Genomic DNA, 17831 nt, shown 5'->3' on the forward strand with positions numbered 1-17831 from the left:
TACTTAATGGTTCCAGTATCTGATACCAAGTGAAAATGTATTTGTTTGTTTTTAATAAAGAAGTCCCACAAAACATTTGAATATGCTCTATTTTAGAAGTCAATATATTCCACTAATATAGTACTAGTGAAGGGTAAGAGTGGATGTCTGAGGCCTGAAGGTTTCTCTTATCCAGTTCTCCCACGTTCCCATCATGGCACAACTGGCCAGGCCTCCTCAAATTGAACACTGGGTGTCTGAAGCAGAAGCATTCTGTTCCTTTGCCACCTCATGCCCAGAGGACACGCTGGTCTGACCCAGCCCAGGTGTTGGTGCTGCAGCCCATGTCCATCCAAAGAAAACAATTTGGGCTGAGAGCCTGAGCTAGTGGGCTCCCCAAAAGCACCTTTGGCCATTCCACTGGAAAACAGGCTGCTCTTAGATTTGGAAAAAAAAAATGAGAGATGACAGAAAACAGAGAGTGACAGAAGTTTATCCCAGGGGTGGAAAAAAAATCTCTATATATCCCCACTGACTATATAAATCTTATCTATATTAGGACTCATATGCCCCGTATGAGTAAGAAAGAACTGTTAAACAGTGATTCTTCTGCAGAAACTACTGAAGATACAAGGGACACACTATCAACTCTCAAAGAATCAAGTTAGGTCTAAAGTCCAGTTGCTAATTATTTTTGAAAAGGTAAAGAAACTGTAAAATGGGGAGGTGAGAGAGAAAGACAGACTGCCGTAACAATTTGAATTTACTACTATTCTTCCTAAATGTGACACTCAAGGTGTTCTGCAACATAATTACAGAATAAAAATAACCAGACTCAGAAGCTCAGGGATAAGTAATATCAAAGACATACTTTTTTTGTCAAGTGGTATTTCAGGCACAGGGTAGCATGAGGCTTACATAGAATCTTCACACTTACAGGCTGCCAGGAAGATTTGGGTATGGCTAACATTACTATCAAACATTCTAACTAGAAAGGCTAAATATTTAAATTGAGAGAATCACAAAAAGTTGCAGAAGAAATCATTCACATGAGCTGAACAGCAATGCAAAAGACTACAAAAAAAAAAAAGACTACAGGTAACAAGTGAGACGCTGAGACCACACACACTTCACATGCACTTGTGATGCTGGTAAGTAATAATGTAAAGATGGCAGAGAAAGGGAAAAGATTTCTAAGAGATGAATTAACGTATGAAACACATTCCCAAATGTGTTTCAAACCAACATCTTTCAGTAGAAAAAGAAATTTTCTACTGAAGCAGAATACAAGAATATCAATTAAAATACAGAACACTAAATGTGCCTTACAGTTTTCTCTATGTTTGGATTCTATCCTCTGCTCACGCTCCGCTTTCATCTGCTCAGCAGGAGTATCATCGACATAAGCCTTCCCTTCCTGAATTAGCTTCTCTGCATATTTCATTATAGTTTCAAAATGATCCGAGGTGTAAGTAAATTGATCTGGTTTGATATGCAACATTGCAACATCCTCCAATATAACCTGCAGTAAGAATTCAAAATAATCATCAGTTTATCTTTTGTTATTTTCTTGTGTATTTTCAATCCTTGATACTGCATTTGGACAAACGTAATAATACACCATTAGTCTTACAGAGCCTTAAAATGGTTGTGGAAGTTGTATGATATTAGACCAGAAAAGAAAAAGGAAAAAAAAAGAGAGAGAGGGAGAGAGAAATTTTATACTAGCCTCCAAGTTTTCAGCTGAGAAAGCTGATCGCATGGTGCTTTCCATTTATTCTGGAAAAGCTGATTATTATTGGCAATGCTGACAATTATTCGTCCTCTCTTTAATATAAATAAATTTAGTGCTTCTAAATAGATGATATAAGCGGCTAGGAAACCATCACATTTTCCAATACCTACTTAGTGTTCGCTTCATTTATAAAATTATATAACAAAAAGGAAATCTGACTCTAGGAACCAATTCATTTAAGAAACTGATACTTACAAGAAAATGTAGCACTTAAATAAACTTTATAATAGTTGAAGAGAAAAAAAGATAAATTGAAGTTTTTTCATACGGGAACTGAGTAATTCTTGGTTTAAGTCTCAGACAAATATATATTTTAATAGAAGAACAAAAGAAAAAGTTATGAGAACAAGATTTATTTTCACACCATGAAGGTATCAGGTCACCCTCTAATTTTAATTAACTTTACCAACAAAGGGTCATCGCTACACCTTTAATTACCTTCTCAAAATCCTCCTTTTCTTTTTCAGGATTTGTGTCATCGAATCTCATGATCAGTTTCCCTTTAAAGTTGACCTGGTAGTGCTGGTTCAGGAGAGCGGCTTTCGCGTGCCCAATGTGCAAGTAACTGCAGCAGAAACAGTCACAAGGAGACTCGGTAACAGGCTTCAACGACATTCGTAAACTTCACCTTCTCCAGGAGAGGAGAACTAAACAAAAACCCTTCTACTTGGTACTCCAGTCTTACGTTAGTTGCTAACAAGAAATACTGTAACAGAAAATCTGACCCTGAGGAACAAAAAAAAAACTACAACATTTAGTAAATTACTGTAAGAAACAACTTCATATGTAAAAAAATCACAAAGGAGCAAGTTATTTACAAACATTAAACCTTAAGGCTAATCTCCATTTTCCTTTTTTACTGAGGAATGAAAGGTAATTTAGTTACGGGAAAACTCCTTATGCTACCTGGCAGTATGTCTCTTTAATAAGACCCAATGCGATTGAAAACTGGACACCCGCTCTCCACACAGAAGACAGAGGCTCCTCTGAGATGCCACTGCTGCTGTGATAATTAAATAAAAGAGCATATGAGAATTAGGAAGCCTCAGGAAAGCCACTTTACTTTTCTAGGCTTCTGTTTTCTCAGAACCCAAAACAAAAAGATTTTAACTAAATGATCTTGAAGGTTTCATCCAGTATCAAAATTCCACAGGTCACAATCTATGAAGACACTATTCTATTCTATGGGCAGTTGACCATTACACAGAATAAAACGAATTAGAGGCATGGTTAATAATATCACATATCAACCTCCTCCTCTATCAGTGAAGTGGGCAATAGCAACATTCTATACCACTACTGTTGGAAATAGACTTTTCATCAGTAACAGCAGCCACAACTGCACCATTCCACGTCACCTGATCTCACGCACACCTCTGATCTCAAGAAAGGAGGGAAAAGTACAACCCCTTGTATGTCTTTATAGCATTTCTAAAATCAATCATTTTTAAAGATACTCATGCAGCATTCTAGATCAATGATTCAATGTTGAAGGGTGTATATGCACAGGTTAATGCAGACAAGGACAATGCAGTGCATTTAGGATTATTCAAAACTTTCTGCATAAAACAAAGCACCCAAAGTGGCAGCCCAGATAAGACCCTAGAAGAGAAAAAGGACATTAGGGAAAAACTAATGAAATACAACAAAGTATGAAGTCTAGGTTAACAATATATCAAAACTGGTTCATTAAGTTTGACAAAGGTAATGAAAGATGTTAACATTAGAGAAAACTGAGTACAGGTACAAGGGAACTTTTTTTTAACTATTTCTGTAATATTTCTATAAATCTAAAACTATTCCCAAATTTAAAGTTTATTAAAAGCAAAACAAAGGAACTTGAGTTCTGAAAATGAAACAGAAATACTTTGTGCAGTTTTCACTGAAAGTGTTACACCCCATAACATGTTATGAAGAGAAAAAAAAAGACTAATAATCAGTAACTACTAACTGACAGTTAATGTGCTTTACATTCAATCTTAAGAGAAGTAATGAAATCAAACTATTTTCTTAAAGACATTATTTCTGAATCTGAAATGTGTGCAATTCTAACCTGCAAAAAAGCAAATAGGACTATGAAGTATTCATAAAACAACTAACTGGCTCAAAAGACAACCTGAGAGCTACAGAAAATATGCTCCACGCTGCATTTAGTGAGTACTGATGCTATATTGGGCTTTTCCCACACATAACAGACACAGGCATATAATTTTAGTCATATGGACGCTAGAGTCAGACAGCGTAGGTTTGGATTTAGCAAGCTGCTAAAATGTTGTATGAATCAGTTTCTTAAACCATTTGTAAAACTGGAGATAACAACAGTGCCTTCCTCACAGGGCTGATACGATTAAATGTTACTACGTGTAAAGTGTTTGCTAAGTATCTGCACATAACAGGTGTGTTATGTGTGTTAGTTAGGAATACAAATAAAAGGCAAAATTCAAGCCTTCTGGCCTTTCATGAATGACACAGGAAAAAAAAAAGATTAAAAAACTAATTAAAGACAATCTGTTCTGCAGTATAAGGGGATATAATCAAGATATTGAATGTTTCTAAACCTGAATACTGACTTATATTCCAAACCCCCAAACTGTATTCAGCAACAACATGGACTCTAAAGCTGATGTAATTCAGAATAAACGTATTTTATACAGTAAATAATAAAATGCAGAGCTCACAATTCCAAGAAGTGACAGTGACAGAAAATATTAAAAAATTCAAAAGGTACAAATGTTCAAATAGCGTAACTATGGCTAAAAAACTAACTTTTATCAAACCACTCAAGTCACCACCCAATGGGACAACCATGACCCCTCACACCAAGAACACAAGGGCAGGATACTGGATGGTAGGGACCTAGGACGTCTGAGGGAATTAAACAATGTAAAATAAGGACTATTTATGACTGACTCCACTGGTCAGTCATTTAATGATCCAGTCTGTGTATTTTCCAGAACTATTATTTGCCTTTCATCTCCTTCTGACTTATCCTTTATTCACCTCCTAAATCAGCAAAGAGAAACTGTGGAATTGTAAAACTGGTTTTGCTATTAATGACATGTATGAAATAGTTTGGGAATAACTATAGTAAGAACAGCTAAAATAGAACTGTTTCCTTATGTGCCACTTCCTTTTGTCTGCATACTGCATTTAGCACAGATGGGTAAGAATTAGGTTATAGAATACAAAATCTCAAATTAAACAAAACATGGGGGAAAAAACCCCATCTGATTTACAAAATACGGCACAATGCTTTCTCAGTGGCTAAGTTTCTGAGGCTGACTGCTTTGAGCGTGTGCTGCTGTGTGCGCTCAGTCACTCAGTGGTGTCCGACTCTTTGCAACCCTTTGGACTGTAGTCCACCAGGCTCCTCTGTCCACAGGGCTTTCCAGGCAAGAATACTGGAGTGGGTTGTCATTTCCTTCTCCAGGGGATCTTTCTGACCCAGGGACCAAACCCGAGTTTCCTGTGTCTCCTGCACTGCAGGCAGATTCTTCACCAGCTGAGCCACTGGAGATTCCCAACTGCTTTAATAAAAGGCATTTTATTATATTAGCACCACTGGCAATGTTCTTTCACAAAGCTTGTCCAGCATGATTCACAGAAGCACACACATGCCAAGGCAGACATCCTTCAGCCTTAGGGGGTGCTGGGCAAGGACTCAGGCAGACCCACACCAGTGGCTCCAGCCAGAACAGCCCTTTGCTCTAACCAGCTAGTCATATATTATTATTTTCTATGACTGCCAAGAGTGAAAAGGGTTTTGCCTACTAACAGTAGAAAGAAATGAGTAAGACTGGGCTTTTCAGGATTCCACCTGCTTTATTTGGGAAAAAAATAACTTAAATCTACCATAATTTCTGATAACTGAAAGGAATGCTGAGAGTACAAATACAAACCCTTATTAAAGGACACCCCCCCAAAATCTCAAAATGTAAATAAAACTTCTCTATTAATGGATATTTTTCTACTTACAATTAAAATTCTGCCTGGAATAAAATTAAAATGCTATCTCTCCTACTGATTTAATAAGCTAAAACTACAAATTTTTAGAAATTAAGTATCAATAATTTAACAACCATTAAGATATTTAGAATTTTAACTTCCAAAATTAAAATCTTACTAATTTTCTTCTATATATTAACCTACTGATTTATAAAATATTTGGTAATTGTCTTAAAGTTTTTCTACTAAATGAATCCAATTGTAAGTTATATTTGCTTACCCACTAGCCTCTGGAGGAAATCTGACTGTAACCTTCCCCATCTCAGCACCTGGAAGCTCAACAAATTTCCCAACATCTTGCTTTTTCTCAGGAACCTGAAAAGCAAAACAACAACAAAAATAGTTACATGGTTAAATGTTTAAGAATAAATTCACCAAATAAATACTCAGTACCCACTATGCACCAAGTATGCTTATGAGGAAAAATTGACTAGATTATTGTCCCTGCACTTGAAGACTCAAAATCAGCTGAAGTCAACCAACAGCCTTTAAAGTCATCAGGAAAATGCTAAAAGGAGGCATGAACCAAACTGGACCTAAAAAAAATAAGTGGAAGTGTATCAGACGGACAGTGTACAAGGGAAGTCATTCTAAGGGAAGGAGTAACAAATAGCACAGGTAAGACTCAAAGGCGGGGAGAGCTGTGCAATGTTAGGAACGCATGTTGGGTGGGTAGGCAAGACACTAGAGAGTCGACCAGGTCCAAACATGAAGGTCCTTATAATGCTGACTTTTATGTTTTAGGCAATGGGGAATCCTCAGAGGTATGGAACTACTTATCTGTATTTTCTAAAATGATACCTGAGACAGTGCAAAGGCTCAACTAGAAAAAAGAGACCAAAGAAAGAAGTTCAGTGATGAGCCTGTGGTCTTAAAACACACAGGGGGTAATGAGGTGTCAACAAAAATCGACAGCAGTGGAGACAGAAAATCAATCTCTAGATACGAGAAGTAATAACAGAACTTGTTGACTGATTAGAGGTGGACAGTGGTGAAAGCAGAGTGAGGACTTTTAGCAGAACTGAGATGACTCTAGTGTCTTTATACAAGCAAGTAGTAGTTTCCACATTTTACAGCATCAGAAAACCTTGAAAAATTAACTGGACCACACATGCGTAGTGTGTAAAATAGATCAAACCAGAGCAACTCTAGCTGGATAAGAGGACCTTTTTCTACTGTTCTCTATGTTACATCTTCCTACAAAATAAACAAAAAGGCTCTACAGAAGCCCAGGACTCAATGGTCACGATGGTTCAAACACCAGAGAACAGAAGATCTGGGAGGAAGAAAAGATGGTAGAGCTATAAAATATTGAGATTTTAGTAACATGGACTTTGGATTTCTTAAGGGACACACACTGGATGATCACAATCTTCTAGAAATATAATTATGAAGATTAAGGCTTAATATAGTCAAGCAGGTGAAGACAAGGCAAGATTCAACAACAGCAGATTCTTCCAAGAAGATCCTTTTTAATTGATGGGGGGGAAAAATTATGAACATAATTTTCTTCTCAGATTTAGGATCTCAGTCAGACAAGATGTCAGCATAAAAAAAAAGTTTTAAAGGCTTACCACTTTTGCTTTGGTTGCTGAAACATTCCACTTGGTACCTACTGACTGGAAGGCCTGCTGGGCTTCAAGAAAGCCAAACCAGCGTTTTACATGAACTGGAGCTTTGTTCTGTCCCAACTGTTCCTGCCACGCAGCATTTCCTATTAGTAAACATAATTTTAAAAGCACTCAATATATCAGAAAAATCAAAAGCAAAGCTCCAGTCATGGTTAATTTAAGTAAATGAGATGGCTTAAAGCTATGCTTCTATAATGAAATTTTAAAAATCTGGGTATACATGGCAATGATTTCTAATACTTGGCATATTTTAAGAATTCACAAAAATTAATTTTAAATATTTTTTCATTTTAATCCACTAAGGTTGAATCCTAAATCCTGCCTTCACCACCGCCACACACACACTAGGGCAATGTTACATTCCATAATTAAGAAAAGCTTGAAGTGTATCAACTACAGAAAAAAAATAAAAATCAAGATCAAGAAGTAGCTCTTTTCTTCAGATGTAATATCAAAAATGGTACTGAAGGAGTTTATGCAACTCTTTAGCATCACAAAGCTACCTCCATAAGATACTACATTCCATTTATGAATATTAATTCAAAAATCAAAGTAGATAAAAATGTCATAAACCTATAGATGAAAAGTTGTAACTAGAATAGTCCTTCATTTTATGTTGGTTGTTATTACAACAGTTTAAAGAAAAGTTTAAGCCACCAAAAAGTACAGAGAGGGAGTTACCCAGCAGTCTGCATATTCACTGCCAAGGGCACAGGTTCAATATCCCTGGTTCGGGAACTGAGATCCCACAAGTCACATGGCACAGTCAAAAAAAAACTTAAGAGAATATTGAAAAAAAAAATCCTCATATAACCCAAATTTGAAAAGTGTAAGTGAAAGTGAAGTCACTCAGTCGTTTCTGACTCTTTAAAGAACGATAAAACATTCTAGCATATTTGCTGCATCTGCAGGGTTTTTTTTTTCTTTTAAATAAACTAACAAAATTCAAGCCCTCTTTCTCTCAATCAATCCCATATTCTGATCTGTTGCAAACTACTCATAGAGGACGGAAAAGGTAATCTCTCAGAGAGACAATTCCAGCTGACCCCCCTCACCCACATACTGAGCAACCAGAGACAAAGCAACTGGAGTCAAGCCATGGCTGAGGCAGGAGAGGTGCCGACATAGACGATGAGGAACAAGGACAGTTCAAAGGCAAGAGAGGAGCTGCGGGCAGCAAGACAGGACCAGCCTCCACGGGCAGCAGAGGATGAGGAGTTCGTGCAACGAGCTAGGAAGAAAGTGGCCAGGGAGGTCACTCTTTCATCAGAAAATCCACAGTGACTGCCACCAGGTAGACAGATGTTCACATACACAGAAATATGTGTACTCCTGACCCAGCAAAACACTAAATAATCTAAACAGAAATTCTTCAAGAATTACTGATACCTTTTAGGGTGGCCCAAACACATAAATCTGCTAAGCTCAAGGAGTTTCCAACTAAGTATGTTCTCAGAGACAGACAGTGATTGAGCTCGTTGACTGCAGAAGTAAACAAATCACAAGAAGACAGTTTTGTGGCACTGAACTCCAACCAGTGATCAATCTGTGGAAAGAAATGCATCCCAGGGTTAGACTTAAACAAACAAGCAAACAAACAACTTCAGTGAGGGCCGTGCCTATCTCATCTCAATCAAAGAAGTCACCATTACGTGGGACTGACTGTGACTGTCTGGAGGCATCTACACTGGCACTCAAACACATACTGTGCTATCTTCCTATGTTTTCTCTTTTTCCCCCAGGAGTGTGAAGAGGCACTTCAGGGAAGAAAAAGGAAAATATGAAAACTGGAAGCAGGAAGGAATAACAAGCCTGACCGAGCCCAACAAATGGTACCCAGCCAAACATATTTATCCACTTGCAGAATTTAAAAGCAAATACTTGGAAATTATTCTTTGTATTTTGAATTTTATAAGCTTCAGGAGAGTTAGAGCTGAAAGCAAACAGGAAAAAAAAGGCATCTCAAGTGCCATATTGAAAGATAATCTACTATTGCTATAGTTAATAAGGCATATACTTAAAAAGGAAAATGTGTATGACCCTGGGCCCATGTAACTTTTCAAGGCCTGCTGCCCCATTTGTAAAGTAAGAAAGCTGCATAAGATAACCTATGCAGTCACATCCAGCTATGAAATTCTAGGACTCTAGGAAGACAGAACTAAATGACCCAAAAGGACAGCTGGTATGGGTGTGAAAGTAGAAACTTAGGAGCAAAGACTTTCTTTCTGAAAATAAAGTCAAATGAGAATTCCTAACTTGGTCTATGATTAATATTCTGTTACTATCCTATACCCTTAAATACAGTAATAGTCCAAAAAAGTGAAAGCCTAAACCAAACCAAACAAAAACACACCCAAGAAAATGTTCCTTCCTTACCTCAGTATGTTCCAACAAGTTAGAGCCATAGAGCCCTGCTGCAGTGGCAATTCTAGCCAAGTAGCGAAGTATGGAGTTTATGTCCGTGAACACCACATTTCTGGAATATAAACATGAGATAAAATATCACTGTGGCTCTAGTAAATCAGTAAGTCATGAGACATGTGGAAAATGTAAAAATAGAAATCTTATATATAGCAAGTATTTTCTACTATAATGAAAAAAATAGATTCAGTTGGTTCTAAATTCTATCAAACACTAATTTGTTTTGAGATGTTCAGCTAAATCCTATAATTCACTTCAGTGACCTCACTATCTATATGGTGTTTGGTTGGTTTTTTTCCATTAATCATTTATTCTGTTTTTGGTTACACTGGGTCTTTGCTGCCGTGAGTGGACTTTCTCTAGCTGCGGTGAGTGGGGACTACTCTTGGTTGTGGGGTAGTCTTCTCAATGTGGCGGCTTCTCTTGTTGTAGAGCGCAGGTTCCAGGCATGCAGGCTTCAGCAGCTGTCACATTCAGGCTCAGCAGCTGTGGCGCACGGGCTTAGTTGCTCCTCAGCATGTGGATCTTCCCAGACCAGAGACTTAGCCGAGTCTCCTGCATTTGCAGGCAGATTCTTGTCCATTGTACCACCAGGGAAGTCCTCTATATGATGTTTGATCCTTCTCACTATTAGTTTCTACATGTCTATTCAGTGGTGAAAATATAAAAATATAATTGGGATATCAGGAATAAAGTGATTTAAAATAAATAAAGGCAATGAAGCCAAGGATATGCTGTCATAAAGAAGCTGCTGCTGCTGCTGCTAAGTCGCTTCAGTCGTGTCCGACTCTGTGCGACCCCAGAGACGGCAGCCCACCAGGCTCCCCCGTCCCTGGGATTCTCCAGGCAAGAACACTGGAGTGGGTTGCCATTTCCTTCTCCAATGCATGAAGGTGAAAAGTGAAAGTGAAGTCGCTCAGTCCTGTCGGACTCTTCGCAACCCCATGGACTGCAGCCCACCAGGCTCCTCCATCCATGGGATTTTCCAGGCAAGAGTACTGGAGTGGGGTGCCATTGCCTTCTTCCAGGTAAACATGGCAGATCAAAGCTCACCAAAACTGTTGCATAAAATGTTTTAAAAAGACACAGAAACAAACCCATAAGGAAAAAGAGATGAGGGCGAAGAGACAACAGCAATAAAATTTCAGAAGCTAGAAAGCAGATGGAGTTAACAGGCCTGAAAACACTGAATCTTAACTGGACAATGGACAAAGCTGAAAACCAATCCAATCTAAACTTCAGGATCCTCAAAAGACTTCCAAATCAATAAAACCATGGACTAAAATGAGGAGGCTTAGTTAAAAGTCTACTTAAAACTTAGCCAGAAATACAGATACCTCCAATCCCTATTCTCTACAGCTGGGCTCTTACCCACTCCTGGCAAAAACTTGTGCTTTATTCTCTAAAGACGAAAACAGAGGGTCTCTCAAATTGGTGGCAAGCTGGGTGACAGAGATAACAAGAGAATACACGAATAAACATACACTGGATGCTGAGATTCTCAGCCTTCTTCCCACCCTCAGCTTCCAAAATATGCTGGCCCCAGCCCGTCCTCACCTTCCAAACAGGACACTGGAAGTCTTCTCTGGACAATCTAATCTAACCAGGAGGAAAAGAACCAAGGATACTAACACCAGAAGTTCCGTCAAATGAACAGTTGTTTGGTCAAATTACCCAGAGTGAAGCTCACAAATGACAAGCCCACCCTGGAGTTCAGAACCTGGGAGTCTGAAACTCCCAGTCAGAATCTTAGAAAACCATCAAGAGTTACCAAATATTTAAAGAAAGCCTGTAACTCAAAAGATAGCGATCAAAATAAACACATAGATGTAAAGCCAACAAATCAAGGAAAAGAAAAGTTTAAAAGTGAATACATAAATTTCCTCTGAGCAATGAAAAAACATGATTATGTTTGTAATCATAAAACAAGAAAAGGATACTTTACCTAGATAGTAAGTAAAAGAACTCTCATATACGAAAAATACAACCGCAAAAAGGAAAACACAATAGAAAAATGGGATAATAAAGTCGAAGACCTCTCCAGAAAGTGAAAAAAAATGAGGGGAAAAAAATGGAAAATGAAGGTGATCCTTGAAGAAAATAAGGACTAACCCAACATACACATAAAGAACAGAAAATAGAAAGTTATCAAAGAAAAAATTTTCTAATCCCCAAAAGAGGATTTCTAAGTTTCCATATTAGAAGAGGGAGCAGCCAAGCACCCAGTGGAACAGATGAAAAATGGACTCACACCAAAGCGTATTATCATGAAATTTCTGAATATTGGATCCTAAGAGAAGATGCCCACAATCTTCCTGAAGTCCCACAGAAAACACAGGGATCAGAAAGGTTTCAGATGAGAACAAAGCAACCAACCACTCCACGGAAAAGTAAAAATTGTACACAAAAAGCAATCATGATATGTGGCTCAGCAGTGGCTCCAACTTACAGGAACCTCATAGTATAAACACTATGAAGTGATCCAATCAAAGTTCTGATGCAACTACAATGGGAGGAAGGAGGTCGGGGAGGAGGAGGAGGGTGTGTTTGAGTGAATGTTTTCTGTATGCCGCCCCTTCTCTGATACAAGTCTTTCTGTCAGTTTATTACAGACCATTTAAACCATTTCCATATCTGCACCCTGCTTGAGAATACCCTTGAAGCCTGCTTTCAACCTGGTTCAAGTTCCATGATCTGGCAAAGATTCCTTAAAAGAATCGGAAACTTGGTTGTGTCTATGCCTCAGTTTTGCTAAACAAGAGAATTATTTCCCTTCCTTTTCTTTTCAATTTTTTTCAGTGAGTTCCAAAAGAAAGAGGTAAATCCAAAGGCATGCCATCTTCCATATACCTGAGATGCAAATAATCCATCTTAATGAAGAATATACAATATTTAAAAAAAAAAAGAACATACAGTATACCTTCATTATAGAAAAAATTGAAAACACAGAGAAGTAAAAAGGAAAAAACACCCCACAACTCAAAAACTCAGAAATACTATTAAAGGTGTTGTATACTTTTCAGTTTTTTTCTTTGGAGATATGTACTTTCACATTTATTTCTTGCTTTTTTATTAACATTAGATTTGAACATATCCACATTGGAAATTCTTCATAAGTCTTTTTTCACAGGTGTCTAATACTCTATGCTGTGGAATGACCATATTTATTTCCCCTTATTATTAATTTTATTAAACTTCCAATTTTCCACCAGGATCACAAAAGAATTAAAACACATGTACATATACCTTTCTGTACATTTCCAGTTTCTTTTAGACAGATTATACATGTGATCAGATACTTTGCTGACAAATATAAGTCTCTGGATATTAATTTTTTTTAACATTTATTTAATTGGAGAATAATTGTTTTTACAATGCTGTGCTGGTTGGATATAATTCTTTTCGAATAAGAAAGAAAAGTATATTTCTTTTTAGGGATATTCTACCAGTCAGCAAGTAAAACAAGCATACAACATTTAACTCTAAATATTTAAAAGAAGCTGCTGAGTACCGAAAGCAAAGATACACTTACTCAGATACATGCAGAATATTCTCTTTCCCTTCTTCAACAGAAATGCTGACGTTGTCTTTCACATGTTCCACTGCCAACAAAGCTCCTAAAAATAACGAGATGAAAAGATTTCTCTCTTTATAAACAATGCAGTATTTAAAACCTGAATCATAAAGCAATAAGGATGAGTCAACAAAACAATGTTAAGTACTGTGAGGAGTAAAATTTTTTTCCCAGTAGTCTGCAGATGCAAAGTATGGCCTTCTGGTCTTAGAGAAGTAACAAACCAGCAATCATTCCCTGGCATAATCCAACTGCTTTTGAAAATGCTCAGTGTCCAGCTGGGGACACAGAAATGAACCTTTCCCTCCCTCAGGAGAAAAGAATTAATTAGAATAGTACCTTGTATAAAAGCTATGGTTGAAAGCATTAGAGGTTACTATGTGGCAGGGACTGTGCTACATGCCTTACCTTCATTAACATTTTTAATCTTTGGAGTAACCTTAAGTGGTAGGCACCTTTATCTCTGTTTTATAGACAAGGAAACTGAGGTGTGGAGGGGTTAAATAACTAGCTCAAAGCCCTTGAGTAAATACGTAGCTGTCAGGCTTTGAATGCAGGTCTAACACAGGCCAGAACTCAAATTTAAGAACAGTGTCATCTGTCTCTCAGCATATCATAAAGTTTACTGAATATTCATTAATCCTTTGTCCTTAATTTATTGAAGACAGACAACTAGCACCCAGATACTGGATTCTAAATACCACGGTCCACTGGGGACAGGGCTGTGCTAGAGAAGGTATAAAACAAACCTGGAGAATTTCAGTGTGCTGGAAACCAAGAAGTACTCAAAGGATGCTAAGAGATATGCCAAAAGGACCCACTGGCCAGCTCGCAGGGGCCCCCACTGGCAAAGAGGGCCAATTTAACCACTAAAGTAAATAATCTAAGTTTTAGAGTATCCACAGCAAAGAATCCTACATAGCAGATTTTTAAAATGAACCATTACAAGCAACAAGATAGATGAATCTCAAAAAACTATCCTATGCACAAAATAATTTAACATGACCCAACGTATATGAACTCTGGAGAAGGGAATGACACCCGATTCCAGTATTCTTGCCTGGAGAATCCCATGGACAGAGGAGCCTGGCAGGCTATAGTCCATGGGGTCGCAGAGTCGGAGACAACTGAGAGACTAGCACACACACAATGTATATGAAGTTCTATGAGGAAATTTTCTGAAGTGAGGGAAATATTTTACTTCATAACTGTGGTGGTTACACATTATACATATCTGTCAATCAATTTATAACCTAAAACTGGTGAACTTTAGGCATGTTCACCAAAAAAAAAAAAAAAAAAGAACTCAATAAAACTAATTTTGAAAGTAAAACTGCCTAATTTTAAGAACAGAAAATGATGCAAAGCAAGCCAATTGTACAAAGATAATTTGAGACAGCCAGGGGAAACTGAAAAAGAACTGAATGTTACATAATAAAAAGAAATTATTTTTTAAAAAATTGCTAATGAAAAATAACACAGAGTATAACCTATTGAGTATATTTTCCTATAATTTTTTTTAAATGATAAAAAGATATCTGACATGCACACACAAAATTCCAAGTAATACGTGAAGGAGTGGCAGAATGGAAGGTCACCATCCGGCATCATCTCATTAATAATCAAGTTGGGCAGGAAGCACTAGTGGACACTGAACCAGTGTGTGAAGGCCTGATGCAGAGTGGAATGTTTACACGGCCCCAGAGCATCTCCCTACAAAAAGCTTGTTAACGGCACAAGGGAAAACTCTACAGTGAGGAAAGCTGTCAGAAACCACCTTAAGTACTCAAGATTAGATCATCAGTAATGGGAAAAAACTCAGGCACTAATCAATGGGCTGCAGTGAAGAACAATAAATCATTTCTGTGCTACTTCTGCCAAAGACGCGGAGCCTCAATCTAGTCATGAGAAGCCACGAGAAACAACCTTGACATTCTTCAAATAAGTGTAATCTCCACAGAGGTCAAATCTATGAAAGCAAGACTAGAAAACCATTCCAGATTGAAAGAAACTGGGCAGACGTGACAAGCAGGCACACAGGATGACCCTAGATTCTGATCCTTGAGCTACAGAGGCAACACAGGAACAATCAGTGTAGGAATCTGAATGGGATCTGTGCATTAGATGAGAGAATTGTATCGATGAGTATTTCCTGATTTTTATGGTCTTGTGAGGTCCTATAGAGTTTTCTTACTTGAGAGAGATGTACTTTGGTGTATTCTGGGGTGTCGAAGCATTATTATCTGCAGTATGTTCTCCAAAGGCATTGGAGGAAAAAAAGGTTCCTTGTTCTAGTCTTGTACTTTTTTAAGTCTAAAATTATATTAACATTAAAAAAAAATGGTACATGCATATAAAATAGAGAAATTCTCACAAAGCAATGTTTTTCTAAATGTTTCATCTAATGCTACTGATTAAAGACAAAATGTACTCGAATTAAACAACCGGGAACAATAAAAACAAAAAAAAAAAGAGGAAGAGAAGCAAACAGAACTATAATTGGTCTATAATTCATAAGGACAACAAAAATCTTTAAGACTCTCCTTCCAGAATACTGAAGATATGGTTCTCAAATTCATAATTTACTAAGGAAACAGGTCTATCATCTTCATGGTGCTTTTCTAAGTGACATGAGTTAAAACTAGCTATTTATTAAAAATCTACAGTGTGTCAGGAACTTAACCTACAGTTTTCATTGATTCTGGCCATCAACCGTATGTAGAAGTTATTATTCCTTGTTTCTTAAACAAGGAAGCTGTGAAGATGCCAAACAAGGAACTTGCCAAGGTTCCACAGCTAGTAAATGGCAGGCAGGATGGGCCCAGATCTCCAGGAACCAAGTGTCTTTGCTCTTAACCATGAGGTCACATTGTCTAGTGCTTTTCAACTGCAGAATCAAACCCATTTCTTTTATTAGAGTATATTGATTTTTGTGTAAGGCTAGCCCATAATTACTGGAACCAATATGCTAAAACACCATTTTAAAAATATTTTAAACAGCATTCAATTGTGCCTTTTGTTCCAAAAGGCTCAAAACACCCTGTAACGAGAATGTACTGAGTAATTTCATCAGCCCGATGCGGCCAACTATATCTGGGCCTTTCAAATATTAGAAAAGTACTTGCGTGTCTATATTAAGAATAAGACCTCAATAAACGGATCAAATTATTCTGTGTAATTTCTCAATGCAATTAAAAAAAAGAAGTAGCTGAAAGTCTAAGCTATCTATCCACAGTAACCTTGGCCATGTTAAATAAGCAATTCCAAATCGAATTTAAGGTGTATCAGGAAGATGGCAAGTCCCACCTTTGCTCTGACATTTACTACATCCATCGGATGTGTAGTAAAGCAACCCCATCACTCCGCAGTGTACTTGAGTGTTCCAGCAATTACCTTGCCACGTTTAATTAATATAAGCGTAACTACGGTTAAAATTTTAAATGCTTCTATGATCATCTTCCTCGTTTCCTTTGAACCCAATGAAACGTGAAGAAAACTTGAGTCAAGGGAATTGACAGGCTTTTCTGAGGACGAAGGAAGGGAGGTAAATAAAGATAAGTGGAGTTGGAGGAAAGCGCTAAAACAGAGGGAACGAAGTACTGGGATTTTAAGTTTTAAAAATGTTATTTCTACGACCTGCTCTTGGTCTCCAGGGGACATCATTGTTAAAAGGGAGAGAAGAGTAAGCTAGAAGTCATCTTTCTGGGGGAGAAGGTCCGAAGCTGAGCCCCATGTCGCCTTGCCCGGGCTCACACCGCGCCCACCTCCACGCCCAGAAAGGTCTTCAGGAGCAAATCCACCTGCAAGGGACCGAGGAAGAGGGGCGCGGAGCCCACCGCGTGTACATTTCCGGAGAGAGAGGCAGGCCTAACCTCCCAGACCAGGACTGCCACTGCGCCAAGCCGGGGCGCGGCGACCTTCCCCTCCCCGCTCCCTCCCCCGGCTGATGCAACCCACACAGGTCTGTGGCCGCGGCCCCTTACCTAGCGGAGGGTCTCCCGAATTCACAGTCAGACAGAGCGTCGCCATCTGCACCGGTCCGCCGGTCTACCTATCAGCGCGCCTGCCCGGCCGCCTGAAACACAACCGACTGGCCCAAAGCGAGAAGCTGCAACGTGGTGTGCGCCGGCTTGACGCTGCCGCAACCCTCGCCCCTCCCCCGCGCCGCGGCCGGCGTCTTGCCGCACAGCGCAATGCGTCATCACCGCGCGCCCCTCCCTCCAGCAGTGGGCGCTGGGGGCCTTCTAGGGTCAGGAGTGCCAACGTGGCCAACGTGCTCCAAGCCGGTGACCGAGGAGAGACACTGAAGCGGACGACGTTTTACGACACTTCGTAAAGTGAGAAGTGAGAAAGTGAAGTCGCTCCGTAGTGTCTGACTCGTTGCTACTCTGTGGACTGTAGCCCGCCAGACTACCCCCGTCCATGG

The 17831-nt window shown here is 38.7% G+C and overlaps 1 protein-coding gene across 2 annotated transcripts in view; it reads right to left on the reverse strand.

Moving 5' to 3' along the window:
- Positions 1-17555, reverse strand: part of EPRS1 (glutamyl-prolyl-tRNA synthetase 1) — a 64648-nt gene extending 47093 nt beyond the window's left edge. The window contains exons 1-8 of one of the 2 annotated variants that reach the window (XM_059875455.1): positions 17389-17555; positions 13364-13448; positions 9787-9886; positions 8800-8956; positions 7354-7493; positions 6000-6094; positions 2213-2339; positions 1309-1501 (exon numbers count right to left, since the gene is read on the reverse strand). In XM_059875455.1, coding sequence (XP_059731438.1) covers positions 1309-1501; positions 2213-2339; positions 6000-6094; positions 7354-7493; positions 8800-8956; positions 9787-9886; positions 13364-13448; positions 17389-17434 — 943 coding nt within the window. In that variant the 5' untranslated portion in view covers positions 17435-17555. 2 annotated transcript variants of the gene reach the window in all.
- Between the last annotated feature and the right edge of the window lie 276 nt (positions 17556-17831).

The sequence above is a fragment of the Bos taurus genome, chromosome 16, assembly GCF_002263795.3.
Source record: "Bos taurus isolate L1 Dominette 01449 registration number 42190680 breed Hereford chromosome 16, ARS-UCD2.0, whole genome shotgun sequence".
Lineage (NCBI taxonomy): Eukaryota > Metazoa > Chordata > Mammalia > Artiodactyla > Bovidae > Bos > Bos taurus.